This window comes from Alternaria burnsii (genome assembly GCF_013036055.1).
Source record: "Alternaria burnsii strain CBS107.38 chromosome Unknown 750, whole genome shotgun sequence".
In the NCBI taxonomy this organism is placed as follows: domain Eukaryota; kingdom Fungi; phylum Ascomycota; class Dothideomycetes; order Pleosporales; family Pleosporaceae; genus Alternaria; species Alternaria burnsii.
The window spans coordinates 908,588-936,361 of NW_024066108.1; the positions used below are offsets into that span (position 1 = coordinate 908,588).

The 27,774-nt window shown below is 52.6% G+C and overlaps 13 protein-coding genes across 13 annotated transcripts; 6 read left to right on the forward strand and 7 right to left on the reverse strand.

The window, feature by feature from the left end:
- Positions 1-498: 498 nt before the first annotated feature.
- GT037_001694 (uncharacterized protein) lies at positions 499-1,390 on the forward strand (the record flags this gene model as incomplete). The annotated part of the gene is made up of 3 exons (XM_038926741.1): positions 499-585; positions 648-767; positions 854-1,390. The coding sequence occupies 3 exons, from the start codon at positions 499-501 to the stop codon at positions 1,388-1,390; spliced, it is 744 nt and encodes a 247-aa protein (XP_038790033.1).
- A 301-nt stretch (positions 1,391-1,691) lies between these two features.
- GT037_001695 (inositol-pentakisphosphate 2-kinase protein) lies at positions 1,692-2,882 on the reverse strand (the record flags this gene model as incomplete). Its single annotated transcript, XM_038926742.1, has 1 exon — positions 1,692-2,882. One exon carries the CDS (start codon positions 2,880-2,882, stop codon positions 1,692-1,694), a length of 1,191 nt encoding a protein of 396 aa, XP_038790034.1.
- Positions 2,883-3,517: 635 nt separating this feature from the next.
- Positions 3,518-3,916, forward strand: GT037_001696 (uncharacterized protein; the record flags this gene model as incomplete). The annotated part of the gene is made up of 1 exon (XM_038926743.1): positions 3,518-3,916. One exon carries the CDS (start codon positions 3,518-3,520, stop codon positions 3,914-3,916), a length of 399 nt encoding a protein of 132 aa, XP_038790035.1.
- A 590-nt stretch (positions 3,917-4,506) lies between these two features.
- Positions 4,507-6,666, reverse strand: GT037_001697 (f-box wd repeat-containing protein pof1; the record flags this gene model as incomplete). Its single annotated transcript, XM_038926744.1, has 1 exon — positions 4,507-6,666. The coding sequence occupies one exon, from the start codon at positions 6,664-6,666 to the stop codon at positions 4,507-4,509; it is 2,160 nt and encodes a 719-aa protein (XP_038790036.1).
- Positions 6,667-7,114: 448 nt separating this feature from the next.
- On the forward strand, positions 7,115-8,605 carry GT037_001698 (uncharacterized protein; the record flags this gene model as incomplete). Its single annotated transcript, XM_038926745.1, has 1 exon — positions 7,115-8,605. One exon carries the CDS (start codon positions 7,115-7,117, stop codon positions 8,603-8,605), a length of 1,491 nt encoding a protein of 496 aa, XP_038790037.1.
- Positions 8,606-8,639: 34 nt separating this feature from the next.
- On the reverse strand, positions 8,640-9,714 carry GT037_001699 (methyltransferase; the record flags this gene model as incomplete). The annotated part of the gene is made up of 2 exons (XM_038926746.1): positions 8,640-8,873; positions 8,950-9,714. 2 exons carry the CDS (start codon positions 9,712-9,714, stop codon positions 8,640-8,642), a joined length of 999 nt encoding a protein of 332 aa, XP_038790038.1.
- A 244-nt stretch (positions 9,715-9,958) lies between these two features.
- Positions 9,959-11,705, forward strand: GT037_001700 (cytochrome p450; the record flags this gene model as incomplete). Its single annotated transcript, XM_038926747.1, has 5 exons — positions 9,959-10,344; positions 10,400-10,670; positions 10,733-10,807; positions 10,876-11,304; positions 11,370-11,705. 5 exons carry the CDS (start codon positions 9,959-9,961, stop codon positions 11,703-11,705), a joined length of 1,497 nt encoding a protein of 498 aa, XP_038790039.1.
- Positions 11,706-11,851: 146 nt separating this feature from the next.
- Positions 11,852-12,664, reverse strand: GT037_001701 (uncharacterized protein; the record flags this gene model as incomplete). Its single annotated transcript, XM_038926748.1, has 1 exon — positions 11,852-12,664. One exon carries the CDS (start codon positions 12,662-12,664, stop codon positions 11,852-11,854), a length of 813 nt encoding a protein of 270 aa, XP_038790040.1.
- A 705-nt stretch (positions 12,665-13,369) lies between these two features.
- GT037_001702 (uncharacterized protein) lies at positions 13,370-16,297 on the reverse strand (the record flags this gene model as incomplete). Its single annotated transcript, XM_038926749.1, has 3 exons — positions 13,370-13,408; positions 13,477-15,715; positions 15,765-16,297. 3 exons carry the CDS (start codon positions 16,295-16,297, stop codon positions 13,370-13,372), a joined length of 2,811 nt encoding a protein of 936 aa, XP_038790041.1.
- A 1,014-nt stretch (positions 16,298-17,311) lies between these two features.
- Positions 17,312-18,205, forward strand: GT037_001703 (uncharacterized protein; the record flags this gene model as incomplete). The annotated part of the gene is made up of 6 exons (XM_038926750.1): positions 17,312-17,351; positions 17,410-17,436; positions 17,493-17,572; positions 17,623-17,674; positions 17,729-17,738; positions 17,788-18,205. The coding sequence occupies 6 exons, from the start codon at positions 17,312-17,314 to the stop codon at positions 18,203-18,205; spliced, it is 627 nt and encodes a 208-aa protein (XP_038790042.1).
- A 1,117-nt stretch (positions 18,206-19,322) lies between these two features.
- On the forward strand, positions 19,323-19,592 carry GT037_001704 (uncharacterized protein; the record flags this gene model as incomplete). The annotated part of the gene is made up of 1 exon (XM_038926751.1): positions 19,323-19,592. One exon carries the CDS (start codon positions 19,323-19,325, stop codon positions 19,590-19,592), a length of 270 nt encoding a protein of 89 aa, XP_038790043.1.
- A 1,248-nt stretch (positions 19,593-20,840) lies between these two features.
- GT037_001705 (uncharacterized protein) lies at positions 20,841-21,362 on the reverse strand (the record flags this gene model as incomplete). Its single annotated transcript, XM_038926752.1, has 1 exon — positions 20,841-21,362. The coding sequence occupies one exon, from the start codon at positions 21,360-21,362 to the stop codon at positions 20,841-20,843; it is 522 nt and encodes a 173-aa protein (XP_038790044.1).
- A 1,199-nt stretch (positions 21,363-22,561) lies between these two features.
- On the reverse strand, positions 22,562-27,404 carry GT037_001706 (cation efflux protein; the record flags this gene model as incomplete). The annotated part of the gene is made up of 6 exons (XM_038926753.1): positions 22,562-23,156; positions 23,221-23,568; positions 23,720-23,794; positions 24,492-25,391; positions 25,442-26,914; positions 26,965-27,404. The coding sequence occupies 6 exons, from the start codon at positions 27,402-27,404 to the stop codon at positions 22,562-22,564; spliced, it is 3,831 nt and encodes a 1,276-aa protein (XP_038790045.1).
- Positions 27,405-27,774: the final 370 nt, after the last annotated feature.

The following is a 27,774-nucleotide window of genomic DNA, read 5'->3' on the forward strand; positions in this document are numbered from 1 at the left end:
ATTCATAAAGGCAACAAGTCTCAAAATGTGTTTGGAGACAAACAAGGTAGTGCGATTGTTGAAGACTATAATCTGAGGATGCGATTTAGCGAGTTTGGTAACCGTTTTATTTCTCTCTACTATCGAATAGAAGTTCGATTTAGCACAACGATCGGTTCTCTCAACCGCAACCCGATGCTATCCCTGAGACTTGAATTAACCGCTGGTGCCGATGCTGGACATGGGTACCCACAACTCCACCCGTCTTTACTAATACTACGGAGGCCTAGTTGGATAACGTGTTCCTTGGTGTCCAGGGCTATGACTAGTGGTCGGTCCTATTCCCCCCAACATCACATGACGGGGTTGATCTGATCTCAGTGTAGTAGTACCTCCGACGTCTTTGCTTATCACCATCGTGTCGAAACATTGTGATCATCATAGCATCGTCTTGTTGATAACTTCTTCGCTCGCACAGTCAAAGAACCACAAAGTTTGATCAGCCTCATAGTCGCAATCATGTCACGCGGTGTGCTGTGGGTTTCTTCGCGTATCGTGCATCCTGATAAACTGTCTGCCGAGAAGTTTTGTGATTGGTACGAGAATGTATGTATTCTGCTCTTGGTTGGCAGAGTTTCACGGCAAAGGAGTGAAGAAGCTGACACAAGAGTGAAAAGACGCATGCCAAAGAGGTCCTCGTCCTTCCCGGTGTACCATCCGCTGCTCGCTATACGGCTCTCCAGCAAAAGCTTTCACGTCCTTACTATAGTAACGAAGCCCCATGGCTGGTAAGTGCTCATCTTCTCAGTTGATAACCTCTGTACTGCACTGCCGCCTGTTCCAGAAATCCCGTCTAACCACAGCCCCCCTACAGACACTCTACGAATTCCCAGACCTATCCTACAAAGATAGCCAAGGATTCAAAGGCATCAAACCACCAGGCGCAGACCTAATCGAAGATGTGTACAAAAACGCCCGCTTCGACATCCGCTTCTACGAAGAAGTACAGGTGGTCGAGGGCTCCACTTCATCCCCACCCAAATTCCTCATCTCCGCCGCTCTAGACCCTCCAAAAGACGCAGCATCCACTGATGATTTTGATGCCTGGTACCGTCAAGAACACATCCCCATGCTCGAACGCGCACCTGGTTTTGTGCGCTCACGCCGCTTTAAACTTAGCAACGCAACTGTCATCAACGAATTTCAGGTTGGTGACGTGACCAAGGAGGCGCCGCGCTTTTTGGCCTTGCATGAATTTAGTGGTGAGGCGTTGCCGTGGAAAGAGATTGCGGAGAGTACGTCGACCGAGTGGGCAAAGAGAGTTTGGGGTGGTTTGGAGAAAGAAGAGGTAGGGTGGTATGAGGTTGGTAAGGTGTATAGTGAGAGTGAATGGGGACATGTTGGAAAATAAGATATTACAAGATAAAATAGAACATTGCAACTTGTGATTAAGGCTGAAACTCTTTTTTTCTTGTGGCCTTGCTATGGCGAAATGAATGTGTGTGTGGACGCACTTGGTGCTATGAACTTTGCGTAGTTCCCTCGCTCTTTTGAGTCTTCCTGTGGACTAGTACATACATTAAGTTTTGTAGACATGAGTCTCAGGCTTGCGCCCATCTTAATCTATATAATAACCCGATCCGTTGCAAGCCCAGAATAAAACTTGATAAAAAAAATAAAAACACGTATCATAATAGAACCTTCGCAAACGCTTACTTCCATACCTGGACAATATCACTCACCCCTTGTACGCGCTGGAGCCAACATATTGGACCTTCTTTTACACTCTTAGTGTAAGAGCTGTCTTGTAAGAGTTGTTTCTCCTTGTCCATCCAATCGACAATCTTTTCAGCGGACTTGAAGTCGAGATCGCCTAGTTTCGACTCAATCGCAGTAACGCCCGCTGTGTTGTATGAGATCTTGATGAACATTGAACAGTCTCTCAATGTCATTGCAAGGCGGAGGTTATCATCAAATGTTCCAGTGTCCGCCTGGGGTCGGCAAAGGACGCCGCGAGGATCAAGGGAACTTTGCAGATTGAGGAGATGTTGTAGTAAAGTAATACCGTCGCCTACTGTAACGTAGTCTAGGAGAGCTTTTGCAATGGCTGATGTGACTACTGGGGCTGGTGGTTTTCCTCCTTCGAATTGTCGCATGACTGTTGTCTGTGACCATGGTTGGAGCGATGAGGAATTGCCATGGAGCAGCTGGAGTGGACAGATGTAGTTGTCGCGTTTCTTGGGCACAGCTACTTGCATTGCGCAGGTGCGACAGCGAACTGCCTTAGGCGGTGCGTTTGGAGATTGTGCAAGCCACTTTGGCTTCACTTCTAGCGTTATCGATTTCCCTGGTATAGGCGACATGTCGGGTAGGAGTATCCCCCAGCATTTTCGTCGCGACTGCGTGTTTGCAAATGTAAGCTTTTCAACTCGAGTGTAAAGGTGATCCATGACGTCCGGGAACAATAGCACACCCTCATGATCCATTAGGTGTTTGGTAAGGTCCCGGTCCAGTTGAATTTTGTTACGGGCACCTGGTAAGAAGAGTGGGCGAATTGCATGCTCGAACCCGTCAAGTATTTCTAGGGATGAAAGGTGCTTTTGGCCGCCCCTCGGTACTCTGAGGACTGTACCCATCAGGCTTTGGTGGGCTACTGGTGTGGTTACTCCAGACAGCTTGTCCTTGGGGGATACATCGACGAACTGAAATCGTTTGGCGCTAGGACTGAGCTCTGGCCGAATCTTGAATATGACGTTCGCAGCTCCTTTATTGAGATAGTCAAACGCGACTTGTGACCCCATTGCGGTCGCGGCAGTCGCCTGTAAACAACAGCGAGTCCGGCCGTTCCCTTGCTCTTCTGAGAGACTGCGCATCTCATCCTGGGTGAGCCGTGTTTGGACCATGTTTGTCGGGCTGGCTTGCAGATAGGGCGACTGTTGTTGCTGATAGGGGCATCCTACCAAACGTGCGACACCTGGCCTGAGGACTACTGTGGGTGCATGTGAATGGTAGTCACTGCCGGATCTTGTTGTTGAAATGCGCAAGAATAGTGTCTAGTCTCTAAAGGCGCGCGATAGTGTTTATGGTCTCATGAGTAGGTGTCCTTTGTTGCCAACGTGTTCTGCGGTGGCCCTTGTGCACCCAAAGCTTGCGAATGTGCGAGGCTGCCCGAACAGAATGACGTAAATGCACCGGACGGCGGGGAGATGCAGGAAAACCTGGTGATGTGTCGCGAATCGGTAGGTGTACGGTGAAAAGACGGACGCGACATGTTGCCTAAGTGCCACAATCAGGCTGGCTTTTGTGGCGCTCAGAAGGGCATGTTTGAACAGTGGTACGCTGTCTAAAAAAAAATGGTCTCACGTAATCTCGCCCCGGCCAATCACGAGCATAACATGCATTTCTCGCGACTTGTGACGCTCTCTAGTTCCTGCTGCCCAAACTACTATCCATTCTCCCGCAACGTCACAGGCCACCACTCACCGCACATTGCATACCGCGTTTTCCACTTTCTCGCAATCCGAAAATAGACGCCACAATGCCAGCGCCCTCGCCCCTCCCAACCTGCTTATATAAGATCCTGCCTTCTGCCCCGCCATCACCCCTCCCCGCGCGTCTTCCGCTCTCAGATCTCGACCGCAATGACGGTTACATCCATCTCTCGACGTCAGAGCAGGTCCCTGGCACCGCCGACAAGTTCTTCAGCGACGTCTCTGAGCTGTGGCTACTGAAGATGAAGTACGAGGCGCTGGCCGCGGGTACCGATGGTGATGGGCAGGTTCATGCGGACAAGAAGGCTGAAATCAAATGGGAAGAGGTCGGACGAGGTTGCTTTGCACATCTCTACGGGGCAGATCTGGGCAACGGGAACATCGTGAGTGCGCAAAAAGTCGAGAAGAAAGGCAGCTGGGCTGAGAGCTTGAGCTTAGAATGGTGAGCGAGGCTTGCGTGTTAGAGGTCGACATCTCGTGATGGACACAACGCGAGATCAGAGAACGTTTTAGAGTAGGGCATGCGCTCATGGCCGGAGAAAGATGAACTCGGAAAACGTACCTTCTGAGTCACTCGCTATCTCTGGAGTTTCCAGCGGCCAAGTTGAAAGGCATTTCTTCACAGTGGGGAGTGCCAACGCACCAGAAAGTGATGACGACCTCTAGGCGATCGCTTCAGACCGTACTCTATGGTTTCAAGCCATCCATACACAACTTCTCGCCAGGATCCCTGATGGTTGATCCGTAGATACATCGACATAGGGCAGATTTAAGCCAAGACACATCAAACATTGCATATCTTGAAGACAACCAGAGATTGATTTTCGCTAAAGGCAGAAGGAGGGTATCTATTAAAACGCCCATCTGGACATCAAAGAGGTATGATGACAAGATAAAATACACCCAAAACCACAATAACCCTACATGGGACCTGAACCTGCCCATGGCCAGTAGAAGAAGAAAATCGCTAAAATCGCGCAACAATGGCGCAACAAGAATAAATCCAATAGTGTCCGTGTATGCAATCATTCAATCATCAACAATCCCGTCCCTCATCCACGAAACAATGCACCCTCACCGTACCATCCTCACTACCACTAACGACCCTCTCATCACTTAAGCCCACACAAGTGATAGGGCCCGTATGACCTGTCAGCGTCCTCTCATGTTTGCCCGTTCTAGGATCCCAGATCTTGATCGTCTTGTCCTCGGCCCCACTGACCAATCTGAGCGAATCGGCAGCAAGCGACCAGATGCCCTCGACATGGCCGAAGAAGCGGTGGACGCAGCGGCCAGAGGGCACGTGCCAAAGACGGATCGTGCCATCAAGGGAGCCAGTGAGCATGTAGGAGGGTGGCGACGGACGAGAGGGTTCGTCTGGGAAGAAACATGGTTCTTCGGGATGGTTGTAGTTGTGCGAAGAAGAAGACGAGGGTTGGGCGAAAGATTGTGTGGTATCGGAGGCGAGAGAGGCCGTGTCAGAAGTGTCGTTGTTTGCATTTGCGACGAAGTCGTCTTCGTCAATTTCAAAGGCTTGCGGAAGGGGAAGCACTTGTTGAACTTGGCCTACGTGGCCCTCGTATGTCTTGATACAGCGATGGGTGTCGAGATCCCATAGCTTGACAGTCATGTCGTCGGATGCAGAGAAGAGAGTGCGTGAAGGCAGATCAATTTTGACGGCATTGACCCAATCCGTGTGTCCCATTAGTGTGGTGCGCTTCATATTGCTAAAGTCGTGTACCACGATGGTATTATCAGAAGATCCAGATGCCAGGAGCTTGTCCGCCATGTGTAGGCCAATTACACCATTGGTATGGCTAGTTAAGGTTTTGATTTCTTTGCCCGTCCGCCAATTCCAAATCTTGATTGTATTATCCAGGCTTCCGGTGATGAGTCTGCTGTCTTCAAACTGCAGGCACCGGATACCTTGGGTATGGCCGGTGAGTGTGCGTATTTCTTGGCCCGTCTTGATGTCCCAGACTTTGACTGTAGCATCGTAAGAGCCCGTGATGAGAACCTCGTCATCGAACTGCAGGCACATGACGCCGTTGGTGTGGCCTCTGAAGGTGCGCGTTGAATAGCGTCCGTACTTCCAGTTGCTACCAACCTTGTATCGATCCTTGTAGACATCTTTCCAGGGTCGTTTCTTGGGATGGTCGAAGTAGGTTGTGACTTGGTCTTGGTTTGCTTGGTTGCTGGTGCAAGCTCGCTTGTTGGACGCCTCTGGTGAGGAGTCGTCCTCTGGTACAGAGCGCTTAGCACCAACATTGGCGGCCGAGTCTTGTGACAATCGATGAGCAAGTATGGCATGCGATTGGGAGGTTTCTGGTTGCGGGGTGATATTGGGCGACCACTCGTTGAGACCCCGTCCAGATGCGCGTAGTTGTATCCGTCTCTTCTCGTGCCGCAGGCGACGCTGGTCGAGCAGCGGGAGCCCCCAGCCGCACTTTGTGCATTTCCTGTCAATGTGCTGCTCGCACATCTTGTGCCAAACGACGTCGTCATCTGCCAGTTGTCTCCACCTTCGGTTGACTTGCGAGGCCTTGCAGAGCGAGGTTGTGTCGAGATAGCAGAGGATCTTGAAGCCCAGCTCGGTGGGGAGCGCGCCGAGGAAGTCGATCTTGATGAGATTGCGGACGGACGAGGATATGAAGGAGAGCTGAGGGAAACAGCATTGAGCGAGGATACCTTGCAGCATGAGGTTGCGATGGCGGGACGGGGCAGCGGAGAAGAGCGACCAGACATTGGCAATGCTCTGCTGGTCAGCCTGGGATTCTCTGCCGAGTTGCTCTTGTAGTTGCTCCATGGACGGCTCGTCTGCTTGTCGTCGACACAACAGATCGGGACGATGGCGGTAGCAGAACTTGGTGTTGGCAGTGGGCGGGCGCTCGTCTTGACCTGGGCTGTTGGCCCCGAGCGGATTGTACTGCTGGGGGATATGTTGTGCGAGATATGGCGTGATCATCTTCTCCATTTTCTTAGACTTGTTGGCCTGGGCTTCTTCAGCGTCGTCTGCACCGCCGTGCAAGTGTCTGGTCCGCTCCGAGAGCCCCTCGTGGTCGTGGCCCTGCATCAGAGCAGCGTGCGGGTCGGTGGATGTGGCGGCGGTGAATTCGTCAGGCGAAGAGACGCGGGCGCGCCATGAGAGCCGCCTTTGCTTTGGGGTGGTGGTGGTGGTGGTGGTGGTGGTGGTCATGGTGGCGTGGGCGGTATGCGAGGCCATGTTCAATTCATGTGTCGCAGCGGCGGGCGTTGTCGAGATTGCGGGCCAATATCGCGTGCGAGCCCCAACTGTCTGGTTGTACCGGCGAATGCGGCGAAGCGAGTGTGACGGCGACTCGACGAAAGGTTGCGCAAGAATCCGTTAGGCGGAGGCGATGGTGGGCGCAAGAATAGGTTGAATGGCGCAATGCCAGCCCTTGATAGCATCTTCAGCACGCAATGCCAATGTCTCCGCAGCGGTGGACCCTCCTCCCTGTTCCTAATGCAGCCCTAGCCCCCGCCAAGCCCCTCCCGGAAGCACGATCCTAGCCCGCAGCTGTCATGCTTCACGTACCCCAGCCTTTTGCATCCTTCCCTCCACCACGGCTCCACCGGCATTACGGCCACTATGCTTGACATAAGCCCTCGTCGTCGCCAACATCATGGCCTCTCCACCCTCTCCTGCATCTCCCACCAGCAGTGGCGCTGCCTCTAGAACCTCTTTGGACCAGGACCAGACCCAGTCCCTCACTCTCGAGCCTCTCGTCAACCACTTCGTCGCCGCCAAACGCGCACTCAACACCCAGACGGTACTATGGCGAGCCACCGAAATCGTAAACACGGCACGTGACCTCTTGGAAGAGAACGCAGTCGTCGCTGCCAAGAACACATCCATACGCAACATAGTGGAGCAGCAGGTGGATGCTCTGGAAGCCGTCCGCCGCGGCATAGACGTGGTTGAGGCTGAGGTGCAGGCCGAGTACAAGCAGCTGCTCCACGACGTCGACACGTCCTTTGCCGGTCTCAACTCTACCCTCGCTGTACTCCGTGAAACACCCATCGAAGCTGCCCTGCAGCCTCAGGGCACTCCGCAGAAGCACCTCTACGACTTCATCGACAGCGCCGCCGTCTCCAACCTCCAGACCGCACTGCGCGCCTGTATAGACCGCTACACCGACGCCCATGCCGCCCTCGACGAGAGCTGTCGTGACTTTGACACAAGCCTCGACAACATCTACTCTTCCATCGAGAACGTGCCCACAACACCCGCAACCACGTCCACTCCGAGTCCTATACCAAGCCTATACCACAACCTTGAGGGCCACGCAAAGGAAGCTGCCCAGGCGTTCCAGTCGCTTGTACAACACTACGATCTATGCATAACAGCCTTGCGTCACACAGAAGGAGGCTCCGCCGCTGCTACACAAGCTACAGGAGATGCACCAGTCCACTCCGGGGATGACGGTGCCGCACCGCCCGAGCCCATGAGCGGAGAAGAGCGCCGCGACATGCTAAACGTTTTGCAAAAGGACGCGCAGGAAGTCGAAGACGTCGTCAACGAGATCCAGGAACGAGGCTCTGAAATGACCTTCCTCCTCGGCCAGATCGAGAACCACATCCGCCACGTGCGCAGCGAATCCTCGGCTCTCTCAAGCATACTAGAGATGGTGTCGCAAGTTACTGGCCAAGTCAAGGGTCATATCGTCACCTCACGCTCTTTCTATGCTTCATGGCTGCAAGACACGCGGCCTAGCCTAATCAGCGGCATCGAGGACTGGGAGAATCAGCGCGACTTCTACGAGCGCTTCGATCTTGCCTATGCCGAGCTCCTCGTTGAGATCTCGTCACGCCGACGACGGCACGAAAAGGCGAAACGGAAAGCCGAAGAAGCGCAAAAGGAGCTGGATAGACTGCGGCTTGAAGATGAGCGCGCAAGGGAGCATTTCACCTTGGCTCAGGGCGACTACTTACCCTTGGACATCTGGCCGGGCCTGAAAGATCCGCCGCGCCAGTACCAAGTCACAGTCGTGCCAACTTCTGTAGAGGAAGAGCATGAGGACGAAGCCCAAAAGACGGATGGTGCACGGAGTATACCACAGCTAGGCAGAACCGTCGTTGAGAGGGCTCTCACGCGGGTCAAACGGCGAATGTAGTTGGTTGGTGTTATATAGATATGTCATGTACGTCTTACTCCGGCTTCCGTCCGTGTATAAAGTAGAATGGAATATACATGTGTACATCCCTTCTCCTGATATCCGCAACCACTTTGGCAATCATAACCCGGCACTCGGATTCAGTCCAGCCCATGACCTTTCCCAATAGGCCGAATGTGTAGGGTTCTATGCCCATAGACATGTGCTCGCGTTGGTAGCGACCAATCTCCTTGAACTTTGCATCCTTGGCCCAGGGTCCAATGGGTACCTATATACCTTGTTAGCATACTGTGCAGATTGGTTTAGCTTGCATGTATACATGCCTTGATAAGCTTTTCGTGTACGTCGACGAACCCCGCATCCGTCATCCTCTGCTTCAGGGTATGCCCTGCGCGGATGTCCCTGCCGAACTTTTTAGCGGCATCGAGACACAGGTCCTGCCACTTCAACATGTCGACTGCCAAGTCTACAGTCCCGTCGTCGCATTCACACAGCGCGAGCGGTTCCTGAAATTCTACATAACCGCCGGGCTTGGTGTGTGCAAACGTCTGCTGAACGAGCTTGTCCCAGTCGGCGATGCTACCAGACATGGTACGGCAGTGGATAAAGTCAAAGGCCTCGTCGTGACTGTAGACCCATTCGGATTCGGCATCGTCAATGTAAAACTTGACGTTGGGCGGTACCCATGTCGGCTGGATGGGACTGAGATCGGTGCCTATGACCTGAGCGCCTGGGTGCTCGTCGGCAAAGTCTATGGCCCAAATGCCAGTGCCGGTACCAATGTCAAGGACACGCTGGGGAGCGGGCGGGATGGGCGCATCGTAGAGTTTGCCGCCTAGGATAAGCAGAAATATGTGGTGTAGCAAGTCGAGGCGATCCTGCTCCTGTTCGTCGTTCGGTAGGATGTAAGCACCCGAGCGATAGCCGTGGTAGCGTCGCCCATTGGAGTATTCGTAATTCAGAATTGTCGACGCAATAGACGTTGATGCCGTCGACTCGCTGCCGAATGCCGAGTCGCTGTCACTATTACTCGCCGTATCAACATCGAGATGCAGTACGGATTCCAGGTTTCCCTGAGGAGCTGATTCATCGGGTGGGGCGGCCGACATGCTGTGTTCTTTTCCAAGAGCTCTCATGCGCTCGCGGGGTCAGGCCAACCCTTATATCTTCCACCTCTCTACATTTGTCACGGCAAGGCCGTGAGTTCCAAAATGCCGGGTCTTCACACACCCACTCTATACCATAACCAGTGTGGAAGTGATCACTTGCCTTAGCGACATGTAGGATTTCAATCTAGTCAAAAGAGCGCTTTGCCGCGTGTTCCTTTCTTTTTCGCTCTGACAGCCAGCCATCATGTCTCTACCCGTTCTGTGCGTTCTGGCGTACTTTGGGTTTCTCGTCGCACGTGTCTTTTACCGCCTATATTTCCACCCACTATCGCGCTTTCCTGGACCGAGGATAGCGGCTGTTTCAAGCTGGTACGAGGCCTATTACGAGATAGTGTTGAAAGGGCAGTACTCTAGACAGATTTCCAAGCTACACGACGAGTATGGACCTATCGTACGAGTGACGCCTGATGAGCTACACATACGAGATCCTTCTTTTTACGAACAAGTCTACGCCAAGAACCTCCATCTTGACAAGGAAGGATGGGACAAAAGGTTTGGCTGTGCGGGCGGCCTCCTTCCCACTGTCAATGCCGAGCAACACAAGCGACGCCGGGCAGCCGTGGCTCATATGTATGACCTTTGCACTGCAACGTCAGATACCAAAAAGACTAACACCTACCATCAGGTTCTCGCGTCGCTCAATTCTTGACTTCATTCACATCATTTATCGCCATGTCGATACTCTTTCTGTGCGGATGCAAGAGTTTGAGGGTTCTGCAGAGCCGCTCAATCTTTCTCATGCCTTTCCCGCCCTGACTGGCGACATCATCATGGACTACTTCTTCGGCTTCAACTACAATCAACTCAAACATCCCAGTTTTGAGTCCTTTCATGACGCTTTCATCAAGATTGGCGGCGTAGGACACGTCGCTACACAATTTCCCATGATACTTCCGGTAGGAAATATCTATGGATCAGAATTTAGTAAAACGACACAGAAAGCTGATTGTTGTTCTAGGTCATGAATAGTATTCCTGATCGAATCACCGCTTGGCTCCAGCCAGCAGCAAAGTCAATACTCAAGTTCAAGCAGGTACGTAACATCCACTTCTCTCCCCATCTCCTTCGTACCGTGTCATATCAGCCTAACATGCAAGACAGGATAACTGGCATCTCATTGCGCGCACCCTCCAAGGCGAAGAAATAAAATCCAACGACGCAAAGAAAACTATATTCCAAGAGATCCTCAGCTCCAAGCTCCCAGATTCAGACAAAACACACAAACGTCTTGCAGATGAGGCGCAAATCATCATCGGTGGCGGCGTCGAAACAACCGCCTTCTCGCTCTCCACAGCAGCTTTCCACATCATCAATACCCCGCGCATCTACGAGCGCTTGCATAGAGAGCTCGTCGAAGCCTTCCCTAACCGAGATGTACTGGAACTGGGTCCGCTAGAGAAGATGCCCTATTTCAAAGCCATCATCATGGAGACAGCGCGAATGTCGTACGGACTAAGTGCAAGAAATCCTAGGACACATAAGACACCCTTGAAATATGGACAGTGGGTGATTCCCGCAAATACCTGCATCGTAAGTAATTCGCCTCCACTTAATGATCCACTTCCACTTCTGCTGCTGACTAGTCTGTCACAAAGTCCATGACTATTCCTGACGTCTCGCACGATGAAACGATTTTCCCTTCTTCTCACGAATTCATCCCGGAGCGCTGGCTCGATGATCCCAAGACGCCTGAGGGTATTCCTTTGGAGCGCTTCATGGTGTCGTTCGGGAGAGGAACCAGATCTTGTTTGGGCATCAACTTGGCTTACATCGAATTGTACCTCACTTTGGGCATGATGTTCAGGCGATACAAGTTTGAGCTATATGAGAGCGATGTCGAGGACGTTACACTGGCGCATGACTTCTTCATTCCCGTGGCAAAGCTGGACAGCAAAGGGTTGAGAGTTTTGGTCAAGAGAACGGGAGACTGAAGCGTTGATTGGTGCGTATGGGTTGAATTGCGTCCCAAATTTTTGCTGTTTGGAGCGGCAACAAGGTTTGATGAACTTTGAGAATACCTTGCATTCCTGCCATATGCCGTGAGGGACATGAGATGCCTACATAGATTCTACTCTTATTACATCAACAATCCACCGCCATCCGTCCTCACCATAAATCCATCGGCGTTGTAGTCTCTCAGCAACCCCAAGTACGTCTCCGCTACGTCCTCCGGTCTTCCAACCCTCCCCGTCGCCATCTTCCCCTCCATAGCTTTCATAATTGCCTTCTTTTGCTCCTCTGGATAATGATCCCAAAGTTCTGTTTCGACCGCTCCAGGATTCACACCATTAACACGGATAGGTTTCATATCGAGAGCTAGACCGCGCACCATGGAATGCCCACCCCCAGCATACGAACCGACGACACTCCAGTTGGGAATCGGCTTCTCAGACACGGCGCCCGTGGTGATGATGTAGGAGGATTTGTAGGACTGGACTAGGTAGTTGGGGAGGTGTTTTCCTAGGAGGAGAGGGGCGAAGAAACGGAGTTGGCCGGCGGCTATGATTTTCGACATTGTCATGTCGCTCAAGTTCATCTCTGCTAGCTTATCTCCTGCGGTGTAGACAACGTGGTCGAGTTTACCCTCTGGCATGATGCCTACTGTCTTATCCAAAAGCGTCTTCAGTTCTTGTTCCAGCGTGTCCGGTTTTCCCAGGTCAACGGTAAGACCCCAGATGCGGGGATTGCTGGAGTCGGCTGCTGATGGGTAGGCATCCTTGAGTTTGGACACAGCACTGTCCACGCGTGACTTATTTGACGAACTGATAGTCACTAGCGCTCCGTTTTCGAGGCATGCTTCTGCTACACTGTAGCCGAGGCCTGACGTTCCGCCGATCACTAGGATGCGTGATTTCTCTAGTTTATTGGTGTAGCGCTTTTGGTCCGTCATGATTCTGTCTTGATGTGGGTAGGTGGATATGAGCTCAATAGGTGGTAAGTTTTAGGTGTTTCTTGTTGAGCAGGCAACTTGTCTCCAGATCTTTGTTTTGTGGGTCGCAGTGGAGGTTGATATGAACCGAGTGTGGTATTATGTTGTTGTTCGCATTAGCAGCACAGAGGGCGATTCATGTATATATAGCTATACGCAGCTATTTTCACGTCGGCGTCCCAGCACGGCACTTGCATCATTGCACCAAAAGGTAGTCGATGTCCTTATCTCCGGCGAGTGCGGACTTTGTTCATTACAAACGGTGACGTTAGTGGAGGAATAGCGGGTGGAGAAATCACGCTATATGTTAGAGCCTATTTCACCGCCCCACGTAATTGGAGAAAACGGCTTTGGATCTTGACGTTTCCCTGCATGGAGATAAACGGATATAAATCATTACCTTTATTCGGGTACAGCCGTCATGCATTACAAATTGATAGGTGCAGAATTTGACTTGACACGATCATATTTTTCTACATGCGCCATCTCAGGTACGAGTGGTCTCAATCAGAGACGTGGAGTAGGGTCGCGCTGATGGCGGCAACTACTAGGTTAGCGCTGTTCAGCAGCGTCGGACCTCGGGGCGTGTATATGTAGTCAAGTCTTCTGGAGACTTGAATGCCTTCAAAGCTCATTCTCTTCAGGGGGCCGTATTTTGGTAGTCGATCACATTGTCCACATGGTGTTGATCTGCTTTCGCTTGACCTAGAGAGATTGTCAGTACGCTTTGCAATGCACAAGTACGGTGAAAGATGGGAATTGTATGAACTTACCAAAGGCGCGACAAACAAGACTCCAACAAACAATCCAACCACAGTAAGAAGCATGGAAATCTTGTTAAAGCCCTTGCCCAAGATATCAAAGGCAAAACTGGGTGCAACTCGTGTACCGAAGATGTCCAAGCCATAGGCAAAGACCAGACTAGTGCTTTCAATTCCGCTCTCGCTCGTGATGATGTTCTCGATACCCAGAACCTCATACTTGTGGGTAAGGTGCCATTTCGGGTCGAAGTTGATGACAGGCGTATACTTGACGAGACCTTCAGAAGCTTCTTGCGCAGTGGGGTCACGCCCGACTGGTCGGCGAGGATCAATGACCGTCCGTGGAATACCAATGATAGCGTTGACTGCAGGTACAGTTACAAGGAGTTCGCGACTGGTGATGCCCTGTCTGGTCTGCGTAACACTCATGTGTGTAATCTCTGTTGATACCTGATAACTCTGAGATATCACGTAAGGCTTGGCGGCATCTCCATTCGAGCCAGAGGGTTGCACAGTGGAAGAGTTAGATGTAGCGCCCAATGGTCCTCTGTCGTCAGGGAGAGGAGATTCGTAAAGATCAGAAACGACAAGCTGGTAGCCACGAGATGAAGCACCAGATGCAGCATCGATAGTCAGCGCGTACGCAAACCAATTCTCTGAGACGGTCGCTGGTATGGGTCTCGTGGTATCAACGTCGTTATGTGACATGGTGTGTAGTACTTGTCCGGATGCAGAGTCAATCAAGTAGATGGAAGCGGACCGCGCAGATTCAACGACTGCCGTAACTAGGACAAGGTTGGGGTTCAGGTACTTGTATAGTACCCTCCTGTCTCCTAGCACTTTGCCAATAGACGCAACGGGATCCTTGACTGGTCGGGCGACGTAGCTAGCGATCTTCTCTCCAACAGGTGGCGTGAAACTCCATACTGGTTCGGAACCAGGCTTACTTTCCAGATAGCCTTTCAGAGTATCATCAACCAAGGTAAAAGAAACAAGCTCTTGTCCCTTGGCAACGAGGGGAGCCTCAACCTTGATCTTGTCGGGAGAAATAAGGCCACCAGTCGTCGAATTGATGAACAGCGAGCCCTGGAAGCTGGCATCCCTCACTTCAACGTAGCCACTGTGTGCCTTCAGAGTCGGATTTTGGAAGCTTGTATCAGGCGCAAACTGGCCAAGATCCATGTTCCACATGACCTTGCCCCGCGATCCAACATCGAGGGCAGCGATGCGACCCGTCTTGGTGGCGACGACAACCAGTTTGTGGAAGCCAAAGGTATCTTGTTGTATATCGTCGACTGTGGTTTCCTTGGGCTTGCCAACAACGCTACCCAGAATGCGCTGGGGAATATTCTGCGCCCATTCTGGGAAGTACTTCAGATCTTCGATATGCCTCTGCACACGGTGGATGTAAGCGGAGACGAGGTTACGGTGGCTCTCATCGGCAAGTGCTTGTGCCAAGGCCTCCTCCTCGGGAAGGCCGGCCCAGACTGCAGAGACAGTGCCCGACAAAAACTCGGGCCGGGTCCAGGCGATTTCATCGTTTCGCAGGAGTGCCCACTGTCCGTTGGAGTACAGGACAGCGGACCGTACAGCGCTAGCGACGCCAGACTTCAGGACAACCTCAGACTGACCATGCACAGGGTAGGCGCCGGCAAGTGCCGGAGAGCCCCTGACGTTCCAGCGACCTAATACGCCGTGCGAGACAGAAGAGAAGACAGTGACTTCGTCTTCGGTAAGCCTGGTGAAGTAGACGTTGGCGTCGGATGTGCTTGTAGCAAATGTTCCCTTGGCCTTAAGCTCTGGGAGGCTGTAGGCTTTGGAGATGGTTTGCTTGTTGAGGTCGACGTGGTAGACTTGGGCGGAATGACCGACGGCGGTTTGGTATTCGACGAGGAAATGGGCGAGCGAGTTGATGTGGTTGGGAGCATGCAGGACGATGCGCTCTACTACTTCGTCCCCTGGCGTGTTGAAGGTCGATACAGCCTTGGAGCCGATGATGTTCACTTTCAGCACCTTGTTCGCCTTGTCGGTCCACGCCAGTAGTGGGGCAGCTGTGTTGGCTCCAGCGAACAGGATGCGGTCGCGCGAAGATATCTCGGTGTCGGAGTTGAGGGTGTATTGGTCAAGCCTCTTGCCGGTAATGGGGTTGAGGGACGTGACGCGGAGCTTGGAGCCTCCGAGCAGGGGCGTGTGGAGGGCGATGTAGTAGATGGTGGTGGGTGAGGTCGAGACCTGGAAGGGCGTATCTCCGCTGTGTACAAGTCAGCGTTTGCTACATGTCAATGTTTTGGCATAGCTACCTGGTATCCTCGAAGGTCCATTTGGCGCGACCAGTCTTGCCGTCGAGCCTCTTGACACTGCTGCTGCCGTCGGTAGTAAGGACAATGGCGTCTTTGGCCGCGCTGATGGTCATGCCATCTTCCTGCTCCAGTATCTCGAGATCCTCGACTGCGGCGCCCTCGATGCTAGTCTCCCACACGAGCCGGCCGTCGGAAGCGCTCCATGCGGTTACGCGGTTTCCAACAGCGCTGATGACGGTATCTTGCTCGTTTCCGGAGCGCAGGTGTCCTTTTTGGCCGGGCTGCGAGGCCAAGTGTTGGCGCCAGACCAATGCGCCGTCCTTGGGGTTGATGGCGCCGATGGTCTGGTTCTGCGAGATGGAATACAGCAGAGATGCCTTGGAGCCGGCATAGGGCTTCTGGAAGAAGGTGGCCTCTGGTGCAGGAAGGCCTAGCAGCGCATAGTGGAAGTCAATGTGATAAGCGTCGTCCTCGAAAACGGCAGCTGCCGGAGCGAGACATGCTGCAAGGGCAATGGCCGCATGGAAACGCATGGTCGGGTGGAATTGCAGCTCGTCGTCGTCGGCGTCGTCGTCGTTCGGCTACCATCCACCATGTGTCGGCTTCACAGCACACACCTCTGCAGTGCCCTGGCGCACGTGCCAGACCTGCTCCGGATCACGGGACCCTTATTGGGTGCCCTGCTCCCTAGCCTTGGAACATGCAACATGGAACATGGAACATGGAACCGCCAGCCCAGCCTTCTCACGACTCAGTTGCAGGCGGCGTCGGGGAACCGGGTCGTCTCCATGGGCCATAATTACGTCGACTGTGATGCTTGCTCGACAGCCTTGCGAACCCTTCTTGTGCACGACTCGATACAAGGACCACGCTATCATAGATTGGAGCTTGTCCCGACGCCCTGGCTTCGTTTCGCGACTGGCCACGACGTCTTCGTCTCCTTCCCTCTCCCAGCATCTCGGCGCTTTGTTTTTTTGGCATAGTTACGGGCTGTACGGGCTGCACCCCAGAGCCGAACACCTAGCATATCTCCTGCTAAGCCCTACCAAGTCTACTGCATGCATGTGCCTTCGCTACCTTCTTCTCGACTGCTCCCTGATTATCGCGACGCCGTTTCCCTCTCCCACCTCGACCTTCACGTGACGGGAAAAATCTGCCCCAGCCCCCCAACCTCGCGCTTCAAACAGGTGAGTTACACAAACTTGCCCGCGCATGCATGCAGTCGAGCTGCTCTGATGGCTCGTTGATTGATGCATCCAAGCCTGCTTTTCTCTGATTGGGCCCAGCTTGATCTAGAAATACATGCGCTGACAAGTGTGGTTGGCCCAGAGCGCAGCACGACGCGCACCGCCCGACTCAGCTCGCTGGTACAGACGCAGTGTCCAAGCAGCACGGCGACTGTGACCGCTTAGCCTCTGCTAGACGACGGCGATTTTGAGCCGCTCGTCCCTCTGTGGCACACACCGCCACAGAAGGCGGCGAAGAGCACTTCTCGTCATTTTCCTCCTGGCCTCGCAGCAAGCTGCTCGCTCACGCAAATCCACAGCATGTCGCAACGGGAGTACCACATAGTCGTCCTTGGTTCTGGTAAGCTAGTTAGACACCGCCAGCAACTAGAAGACAGCTGACGACGGTGGCGCTACAGGTGGAGTCGGAAAGAGCTGCCTAACAGGTAAGGTTACCGCCTCGAGTGTTCGCCATCGTTACAGAATGCTGACCCCTTCAAAGCGCAATTCGTGCAGAACGTATGGATAGAGAGTTATGATCCTACCATTGAAGACTCGTACCGCAAGGTGCTTGATGTCGACGTGCGTCTGCTTCAAGTTGCTCTCGTTACCCCGTCGCTGACCCACTCCAGGGCCGCCATGTCATCTTGGAGATTCTAGACACTGCAGGCACCGAGCAATTCAGTAAGTCTTGACAGCTGCCCCATGCACCCAGAAACCACGACTAACCTCAAGTAGCTGCCATGAGGTAACATGCCGTCCGAGGCTCATTAGAGCTCAAGACTTACACTCGATAGGGAACTATATATGAAAACCGGTCAGGGGTTCCTTCTGGTCTTCAGCATAACGTCGGCGTCTTCTTTCTGGGAACTGGCAGAGCTTCGGGAGCAGATACGACGAATAAAGGAAGATAGCAACGTTCCCATGGTCCTCATCGGCAACAAGTCAGATCTAGAAGATGACCGAGCAGTGCCACGCCCACGAGCCTTTGCAATCTCGCGTGAGTGGAATATACCGTACTTTGAAACCAGTGCTCGGAGAAGAGCAAACGTGGACGAGGCCTTTGTCGACCTCTGCAGGCAAATCATCCGCAAAGATCAACAGGAACGGTCGCGCATGGTCCCACCCGACTCACCGAGACCTGGTCCAAGGTCCCGGACGCATACTGGAAGACCCAAGCGCAAGGGACACCGACCGCATTGCACCATCCTTTAAGTTACGATACCCTACGACGGACGACTGTACGAGTGGCAGTGGGCTTGCTGGTACAGGCGCTGTCATGACTCCATTCGCACCGTTGCTTCCAAGTTTCTCGGTTTAGATTTTTGGTACCATAGAGGTATTAGATCATCCGCTCACAGCGGCAATTAATCCCCTTTCATCATGGTTCTTCTGCCACATTTGCGTGTCCTGAATTCGCCATCGGTCGCGTGAGGTTTTCGGTGGTTGTTCGTATGAAGGTTAGACTTGTGTGTACATGTAGTCCAGATGTCGGCACGGACGCGACAAGTACACCTGTCCTCGCCCCTTGCCCCCACTTGGGCGAAGCTGCCAGGTCACTGCGGGTGGAGCCATCTCGATGAGCTCTTTTCATGACGTGTTGGCTATCTGGATACGGCAATTTGTCTGCTTCCAGGCCACAGCATGCTTCCTGTGCAGCGGAGTAAACCCCTCCGGGACCAAGTACCTTCCGGAACCGACGCCTATGGAACTCAGCTGGCCCTGCATTGCTACGGCGACCGCCTACTCTCGGGCTGAAACACGAGCGCGTGACATTTACGACTGTCCTGCTTTGCGGCAAGCGTTTGCGTGCTTTGTTTAGGCAGCTGTACTTGACGCAAGCTTGATGCAAGCCGCGGTCCATGGCTTGACGTCACTGGCGGGGCAATAGAGGGGCAGGGAGCATCTTTCAGGCACACAGCGAATGCCAGATGAGAAAGCCAATCGCCCATGACGCGATACGCATGATAATCACGATCTACAGCGGGATTTGCAAAAAGTGCCACTGTCTTCCTTGGGTTTGTGCGTTGCATGTGATGGTTCGTAGCTGCGGGTACTCGCCCGCGCTTGCGTGGTCTAGCCCCCTCACCCAGAGCTCCTTCCCTGTGACGTCACACCTGAAGCACTCAAACAGTGACGTATGTTTGTTTGTTCTGCGTTGGAGTCTAGCGCTCAGCCCCTCCACTAGCCTGTATCTCCTACCCCTCTCACTCTACATAAATACCCTCACGCCCGACTCCCTTTGCTTCTCTCATCACACAACAAGCCTTCAACTCCTCTACTACACTCCACTTCCTTCAAACCAAACCAACCAACCACCCCTACACTCAAAATGTCTGCTCCCAACGCCAACAACCCCAACGAGGGCATCGTCGGCCAGGCCGTCAACTCTGTCAAGAACGCCGCCAACTACGTCTCCGAGACCATCCAGGGCCAGTCCGCTGAGGCCTCCAAGGAGGGCAACAAGCAGCAGGCCAAGGGCAACGTCCCCGGCCAGGACTCCATCACCGACCGTGCCTCCGGTGCTCTCAACGCTGCTGGTGACAAGCTCAACCAGGAGAAGCACGAGGGCTCTGCCGAGGCCAACAAGCGCTCCATCTAAGTACTAAGTACTTGAGCACTGGTTCGACATTTCTCTTCGGTATGTTCCAGACCTGTCTTCGGCATATACAACAGATTCTAATCATCATCATCAGATTCAGAACGATACCACTATGGATTATGAGCGATGAGCACTGCGACTCTCGCCTGGTTACGACAGTACCATGAATTAATAGCCATAAGATACCAATAAATCTCTTTCCAAACACTTTGATCATCCTCTGCTGTGACTTATTCTTACGTGCCTGTGGAACAAATCTCCGGTGTCATTAACGAGTACAACGTTTCTGAGATGAAGTAATGTAATCCACAAGTTCTTGATCTTGTTCAGAACACATCTCATGCGGTTCCGCAAACTCCAAATGCAGTAGTGAAACGTCCAGTGAGGATACGTTTCTAACATTCTAGACCTGCGACCTTTAGTGCTGCGGTAGTTCTGCGGTGGTACCATCCTAAACTAGGACTACTTTTGATAAAACACTACATTAGTTTTGCTCATTTCTCAAGTGGATGTGGTGTCGATCGAACATGGCCGGCTAGGGGTCACGATGTTATGTTTAATATGTTGATGACTCTTGGTAAAACCACTCAGTGATTGTGCTAGCTGAACTGCTACTTCTGGCTAGAATTTATGCTTAACAACACAAAACAATAGCATCGCTCAAGACATCAGTTCGCGGAAAACAAAGGGTATCAAATGATCAGGAAAATGGGAAAGCCAGGCTTGGAAAGAGTCTGTGGGGGCTTGATCTACTTCGATGGGATCAACTCTTTCTTCGCTTATCGTAGATGCTGCGGTACATGCGACTGTGGAGGGGTTGGTGTGGTATGTAGGTGGAGGCGTGGCTATATTCGGTAATGGCGAAGAAACGCAGCGCTGATTTTGGACAGCCGAAAGATGCTGCTGCTGAGGTTTGCAGCAAGTCGCACAAGGCATCGCAGTATGAGGAAGGAAACTCTGGCAATAGTTGATTGGACGCGTCGAGTTCAAGAGTGGCATGGGACGGAGCGCATCCGAGACAAACGGACTTTGAGAGCCGGTCGGTATCTCCTCGCTGGAGCAAGCTCTTGACCTTGCCGACGGCGGCCCCTAAGCAACCGTCTTGGATCCTTGAAGCCAAGACACATCGCTCCCGTGTGAGATATCGATTTCAAAGCTGAATCGGATCTGAAAATGGCACGAATCCAGTCAGCAAATCTCTCTAACTCCCAGTGTCAAGTGTGGCAGAGGGGAGTAGAGAGAAGGCTTTTAGACGTGCTGGTTAGCACGCCCAGTGTGTGTAGTCCTTGCCTTCCTCGTCTTCCAGAACATGAAACCTCCCACAATTGCCGAAATCAGCCAGAGCAACATGTTAGTCAACAGCACCCAAACAGCGTTCTTCATCCTGGTTATGCCCTTGTTACCCTCTGGGTTCTCGCTAATGAACATCTTGCCGAAGATGCCAAAGGCCACAAGATAACACAGAAAGACGAGCGCGTCGAGGCCGAAGAAAAACCAGGACTTGAGCAGTATGAGAGCCAGAGAGCTGACGGCGCCAAGTGTACCGCAAACGACGGCCCATACCCATTTCGAGTCGACATATTTTCCTTGCTTGCGCGCGTTGTCTAGGTCGACAGCGTAGAGACCGATGACGGTGAGGCCCATGACGAACTGAAAAAATCGTAGGACAATGCGCAAGACAAGGGTGGGTGTCAGCGAAGCACCGAGAGAAGTTCCTAGGGTGGCTTTTTCGCCCCGCATGCTGCTACGTGAGAGGAATTTGAAGCCCATTGTTGCTAGGAAACTAAGCATTGTGTGGGTCAGCTAGGCTCAGTTGTTTGATGTGTGTATGTTTGGAAGATTAATAGGTAAATTCTTACGTTTTGTCGATGCGAAGGGTAGTCTTGTAAGATTGTTCGATTCGTACGTCGTGCGCGGACGGATTTCTCTTAATTCTTTGATGCCTCGTTGGGGTCCTTGAGAGTATCGGTGGTTGGTGAGGTCGTTATGGGAAGAGCGGGGAAGAAATAGTGCGAAGCCGTAGTGATTGACAACTCCTTTTTCGTACTGTGACAGAACTAACGTCGTTGTAGCTTTGCGTCGTGCAAAAATAAACTTCGTTGGCACACAGGGTCCTTGTTTCTCAGGGATCGTAACAATGTTACTGCTTTCCCCTCTGCTTCCAAGCTCGATGACGTCGTACTTGATCCTTGATGGTGATGGCACGTGGGTGGGATGTGGCTTCCAGGGTTTAATCAAATTTGTGCACGCGATTATGCTGTTTTGGTGCAAACTCTGGAAGGATCGGCAGAGGGAAGGGGTGTGCTGCGCAAGGCTGACTAGAAACACACGGCAAAAGGGGTATCGCGCTATCAGAAAGATGGACGGGTAAGACGCGGTGAAATAAAATCAATAAGGGATTGTCGCGACTGTCAAAGCCGACGGTGATGCAGAATGAACACGCGATAGAAAAGGCAGAGAGCGTTGGAGATGCGCTATTCACCCTGCTGTCGCATCTCTTTTGAATCTCCTTGCGAGATACATCATTACCCTAGACACCCTTTCCAGCCATGCGTTGGCGCCTGGTCGTGCTTCCAGCGCGCGCTGTGAACGTGTGGTTGAAGGCCTGGTGACCCTGTTTCGAGGCGCTGACGTCGTTGGCGCCCGAGTAGCGTTACATCGGCGGCAGGGGTGCGCCACAGCGTGATTGGCCAACAATTGTCTATCAAATGGTGACATGAAACGCAACCATGAAGTCTGAGATAACTTCGCTGTCGCACAAGACAGCGTATCATGAGTGACCTATGGACTGGAGTGATGTGTTGACAGTTTCGGCACCTGGAATCTTTGTTGTTTCAAGACCATTCCGCTATGGCACAAATATGTATGAGAAGAGTAACATTATCTTATTCTGGAGGGGCATTGATCGCCCGCGAATTCTGTTCGGCCCCTAGACAGTCACTCATTCACCAAAAGACTTGTGTTCGTCCTCAGGGGCTGGAATACTTGTAGCCATATTGCTCCTTGGCAGCCTTGATCTGCTCCGCAAGCTTGTGCTCCTTCTCCGCAAACTCAGCGTCGTCCTTCATCTTCTGTATGTAGGTGTCGTTTCCGAATCCGCTCTTGCTCGGAATCTCCAAGCCGCGCTGAACTGCAGGCCGTGCAAGTATGCGCTCCCACCACTTCTTCAGGTTGGGGAATGACTCCAGGTCTACACCAGAGATGCGAAGCATATGGACCCAACCAAAGCTGGCAATGTCCGCAATGCTGAACTTGTTGCCTACGAGGTAGTCGGACTTGGCCAGAGCCGTGTCAAGCACGCCGGCAAGACGTTCAGTCTCGCCTGTGTAACGCTGCATGCCGTAGGCGATGCGCTCCTTTGCGAAACGGTTGAAGTGATTGGCCTGGCCTTGCATCGGGCCCAGGCCACCGTGTTGCCAGGCCATCCATTGCTCTGCGCGCGAGATATCGAGAGGATCGGAGAAGCTGAACTTGTGCTCGGGGTCGTAGTGGCGCGTCAGGTATGCAAGAATTGCGAGACCCTCCTGGACAGCGAAGCCACCCTGGTCGTGGTCGACAATTACACTAGGCAGTGGAGCGCAATGTCAGTACAAGCCTCACACATAGTTCAGAAGGCATCTTTGCTTACGGAATCCGGTCATTGGGGCCGAGCTTGGTGAACCAAGGCTCTTTCTGTGTGTTCTTGCTGATGTTGATGGACTGCCATGTGTAGTCTTTGCCATAGGCATCCTTGAGCTCCTCTAGCAGAATGCTAGCCTTCCATCCGTTGGGCGTGCCAAAAGTGAGCAGCTCAATGCCCTTGTCTGCCTTCAATCCGGTGGGTTCTTGGTCCGACATTTCTGGAAGTATGCGCAGTAACGGCCGTGAGGTGTGGAAGTGCGATCGGGGGATTGTGCGCGTCTGGGTGGAGAGGCGTGTGAAGTTCTTAAGCTGCGAGGATAGAGAGGAGCGTAATAGTGACATGAAGAAGGCTAGCCTGCACGCAAAGGAGGGGTTATATGCATAATGCGGGCAGGCGCATGTGGAGAGCTACCTCTTCCGAAGTGGCATTGCTTAGGAATCCATGACGTCGCCGCACCAATATCTACGGACATTGCATAAGCTTCGCACATCGGTATGGTGCGTACGCCGAACGGGTCTCGTATACATGATAAAGGGTCGCAAGTCTGGGAGTTGTGATAGGTGTCGCATCCAAGAATGCGCTACACATTGTCAGCTTCTGATTGTTTTCGTGACTAAGCGGCTTCCAAGGCCAGGATACCCAAGCGCCTGTAGTACCTCAACAGCTACTGTCATACATCAAGGTAACTCGATCAATACAGTTCTTCTTGAACTAGATCGATATGCCGATACTGTAGAGGTCTATTCGTATCAGATAGAAAGTCAAAACGCTCGTTGAATTCCGGGGTACTCTTAGAGATACGTGGCTTGTGGAGTCAAGATGTGCTTAATAATTGTAGAGAATATCGACTGAATGCCCTCATCCGCCATCCCGTAATCTTTGATGGTCAAGCCCGAAAGCGCTGCGAATACAGTCAGACTCAACACGTTCAGCAGAAACAAGCAGGTCGTCTCATATAGCCTCGCATGCGCTTACAGAGCTGTGATACTGTGATACGCTGGGTAATCCTAATGCGTCCTGTAGTAAGCTTTAGAAAGTGCAAGCGTGTTTCTATAGTAGCTGTAGTATGATCATGGGCCATTGGTAGCCGACGAACGATTGTAGAACATTTTTACGATTATGTATGTCTATGTATTGATATACAAGCTGTATCCAAGTCTTATACTATACACCTCCTGTATATGACCGTACAGCGCATGCGCAAGAGAGCAATTCAATGGCACACTGCCGCACGTCATGAACATCAATTGATCTGGTATTCACCTCCACCTCCACACCAACAGCGGCCCTCGCCTTCCCTCTCCACATGAATCACTAGATCCATGTTCCGATCCTTCAGGAATTGATCTGAACGGTCCCGTACGTCTTCCAGATCTGCCGCGCGGGAAGCAATGATGTGAATTGCGCCGAGAATGCGACGTTGTTTAGGCGCATGATCGTGGTCGTGGTCGTGATGGTCATGGGAGTGTGAATACGAATGTCCGTGGTCGTGAGAGTGATTATGCGAGTGACTGTGGCCGTGGCCGTGGCCATGATCGTGGGAGTGAGAGTGGGAGTGGTCATGTTCGTGGTGATCGTGTGGATGGTCATCATGTTTGTGTCCACTTCCACAGTCATAGTCCTCTTTCGCATGTTCGTGAGCATGTGCTTCCGCATGAGCAGCGCCCTCATCTTCGAGCCAGAACTTGGGCACTGCGTATCCAACCACGCCTCTCAATGTACCCAACTCTCCAAGAGTATTTCTGATGCCGTACTCAACATCGTTTGGCAGACTCAGCATAAGTCTTGCGCCACTCGACTTGACAAGCGGAATGGCTGACAGGAAGATCAAGATTGCGATGATGCTGGATGCGATGGGGTCCCAACCAGACCAACCATAGTACTTTGTAAGAAGGGTTGAAATGATGACTGCAACAGAGCCGAGTGCGTCGGCGAGGATGTGCAGAAAGATACCCTGCATGTTTTCGTTGTCGTGAGAATGTCCATGTCCATGATCGTGTCCTTCGTGTCCGTGGTCATGACCATGGCCGTGATGCGCGTGGCCGAAGGCTACAAGGCCGACGATATTAACGATGAAACCAAGGATACTGACAATCAGAAGCTCGTTTAGACGCTGGAGCTCGTGACCTTCCCAGAGGCGTTCGAAGGCATCGAAGATGATCTCTACACTGACGAGCCTGGTTCAGGTTAGCATATACATGGGAAACTACATGTGCTGGTGACTTACAAAAGAAAGACGCCATTTGCAAAACCAGACAGTGTATCGACCTTGCCATAGCCATATGGAAAGCGAGCGTTGGGGCGCCATTTACTCATCACTGCCGCTACAAGTCCCACAGCGAGACCAGCGCAGTCGAAGAGCATGTGGATACTATCCGTAAGCAATCCCAGTGACCCACTGACAAAGCCGTAGAAGAACTGGACCATCATGAAGGAAAGATTGAGTACGCCAAAGTACGCAATGCGTCGCGAGTCTCGCTCGATCAACACACTGTGTATAATGGAGCCCGGAGTAGTGCGGGCGATGAGGAACGCCGAGATTCTGGAGTGATTTCCATGTAGGTGATGACCGTGACTATGCCCGTGGTCATGACCATGCGAGTGCTTGTGACCCGCATGCCCATGATCGTGTGCATGTGGCACGGGTGAACGAGTGTCAAAGCCGACCGCTCCAATCATCATAGCGCAAACCCAAGGGAATACAATCTTGAGATGACCAACTCCGTTATGTTCCAAGAAACTCAAGGCGAAGATGAAGATGCCACTCAATCTAAATCCGACTTGTTTTTGACTCCGTAAAGATGCTGGTAGTGATAGAAATACAAGCGCCGTCGTAGATGCCACTGATAGAGTTGAGAATGCCAGGCTGTGGTGCGACAAAGAGGGGGTTGCAGAAGAAACGAGTGAAAACAGAATAGTCGTAACAGTAAGGACAAGACCAGACACGATGGTGAGTAGCTGGTTCTCGGTGTTGCTCACCAAGGCTGATGAAGGCTTCGGCAGCGATGCGCGAGACGGCTTTTGAGTCATGTATGAGTCCTGGCTCTGTGGTCCGGTCATCAATGACCAGCCTGCTGTGGGAAGAGGCGGAGGGATCAGGAGGAGCGACACTAGAAGCGCCATATAGCCGACCAGGCTGCCTGTGACATTGGCAGAGGTCACCACGTCTGTAGCCATGCTTAAGAAAAGGCCCCCGCATGTGACTTTTCTGGTCCTCAACGTCCGCCGGACATCGTCCCAAGGTGTGTGCTTGCCTGGTTTCTGGTCAAAGGCACCAAGTCCAGCGGCGACTGCCACCAATATAACCAATGCCGTTTTCGCTCCTCCTAGGTGTAGGGACGCATAAAAGGGCAGTAATACGCCGACCATGTTGCTTGCCACGCGTTTCGGCGCATTGCTGATGTCGAATGTGCCCTTGTCTTGTTTCCGCCTGTCGAGTGGCTGTAGACTGGAGTTGACCTTGGCTGCCACGCCAACGAGTAACAAGGTCGCTGATGAGAGCGCGAGCGCATGTAGTAGTGGGAAGTCGCTTATTGCTGTAGCGGGTTCAAGTGCGGGTGTGCTGTCCGACACGGCCTCTGATAGAGTCGAGGGCAGCTTCGATGTCTGTCCCACGCGGCTAGGGTATGCCAACGAGGCGAAGATATACGGTAGAGGTATGAGGAGCGCGGTCAGGGCCTCGGGGAGTTCTAGCCACGACCTGGTGTTGTATTAGCACCGCTCAATCTGACCATGTCAAGAATGTCTTACGAAGAAACTGGAGGCGGAGGCAGATGCCCTGGAGACTCTTGTATAGGTGACACTGGCGAAAAGGCATATCCTCCGGCTGCGGGTGCCTTCCTCGCCGGTGAGCGACCCAGATCCGATTCCCCTCTTTGTCGCCCTTTTGGCCTTCCATTCAGGAAGGGCTTCAGCGTGTATGTGGAATCGTTGGAGCCCGATCTCTCATGCCCATGGTCATGTTCGCGCGCAGGGCTATTATACTCGGCATACGGTGAGCGCACAGCGCCATGCAACTGCCCATTGCCATTCATGTCGGACCGGGTGTGTCGGTGGCCGTGGTCTTTGGCTGGCGACGATGCATTCATCGAGTTGTTTGCGTATGCTTCGGGCGTGTATTGTGATGATGAACGGCCATGGCTGTGTGTGTGCGAGGCAGGGGCGACGGGCAACGCATACGTCGACGCCATCTGCCAGCGTCGCCTTCGTCGGTCCGCCGTGAAATGGTCTTGACTCGGTGAGGGCTATCGGCGAAGTGGGGCCCTCGAGTTCGTGATGAAACGGTGCTCAATGGAACAAAAGTGGCCGTGTTGCAGAGAAAAAGCAACGTGGGATAGCAACTCGTGTGGTCTAAGTGCGCTGCAATGAGGCTACGCAGCGCTTTGGCGTCTTGGTGTTTCGATAGCGGCGCGCGTTGCTGCACTATCAATAAGTTTCAGGGGTCTTACAGATTGACATGACTGTCATTGAGCGCCTTCCCCTTTCGGTCCTACCCCGGTTCCGATCTCCGCATCTCGCGGCTGACCCTTGGCGTTGACGCACGCGGCGGCGGCCACGGTT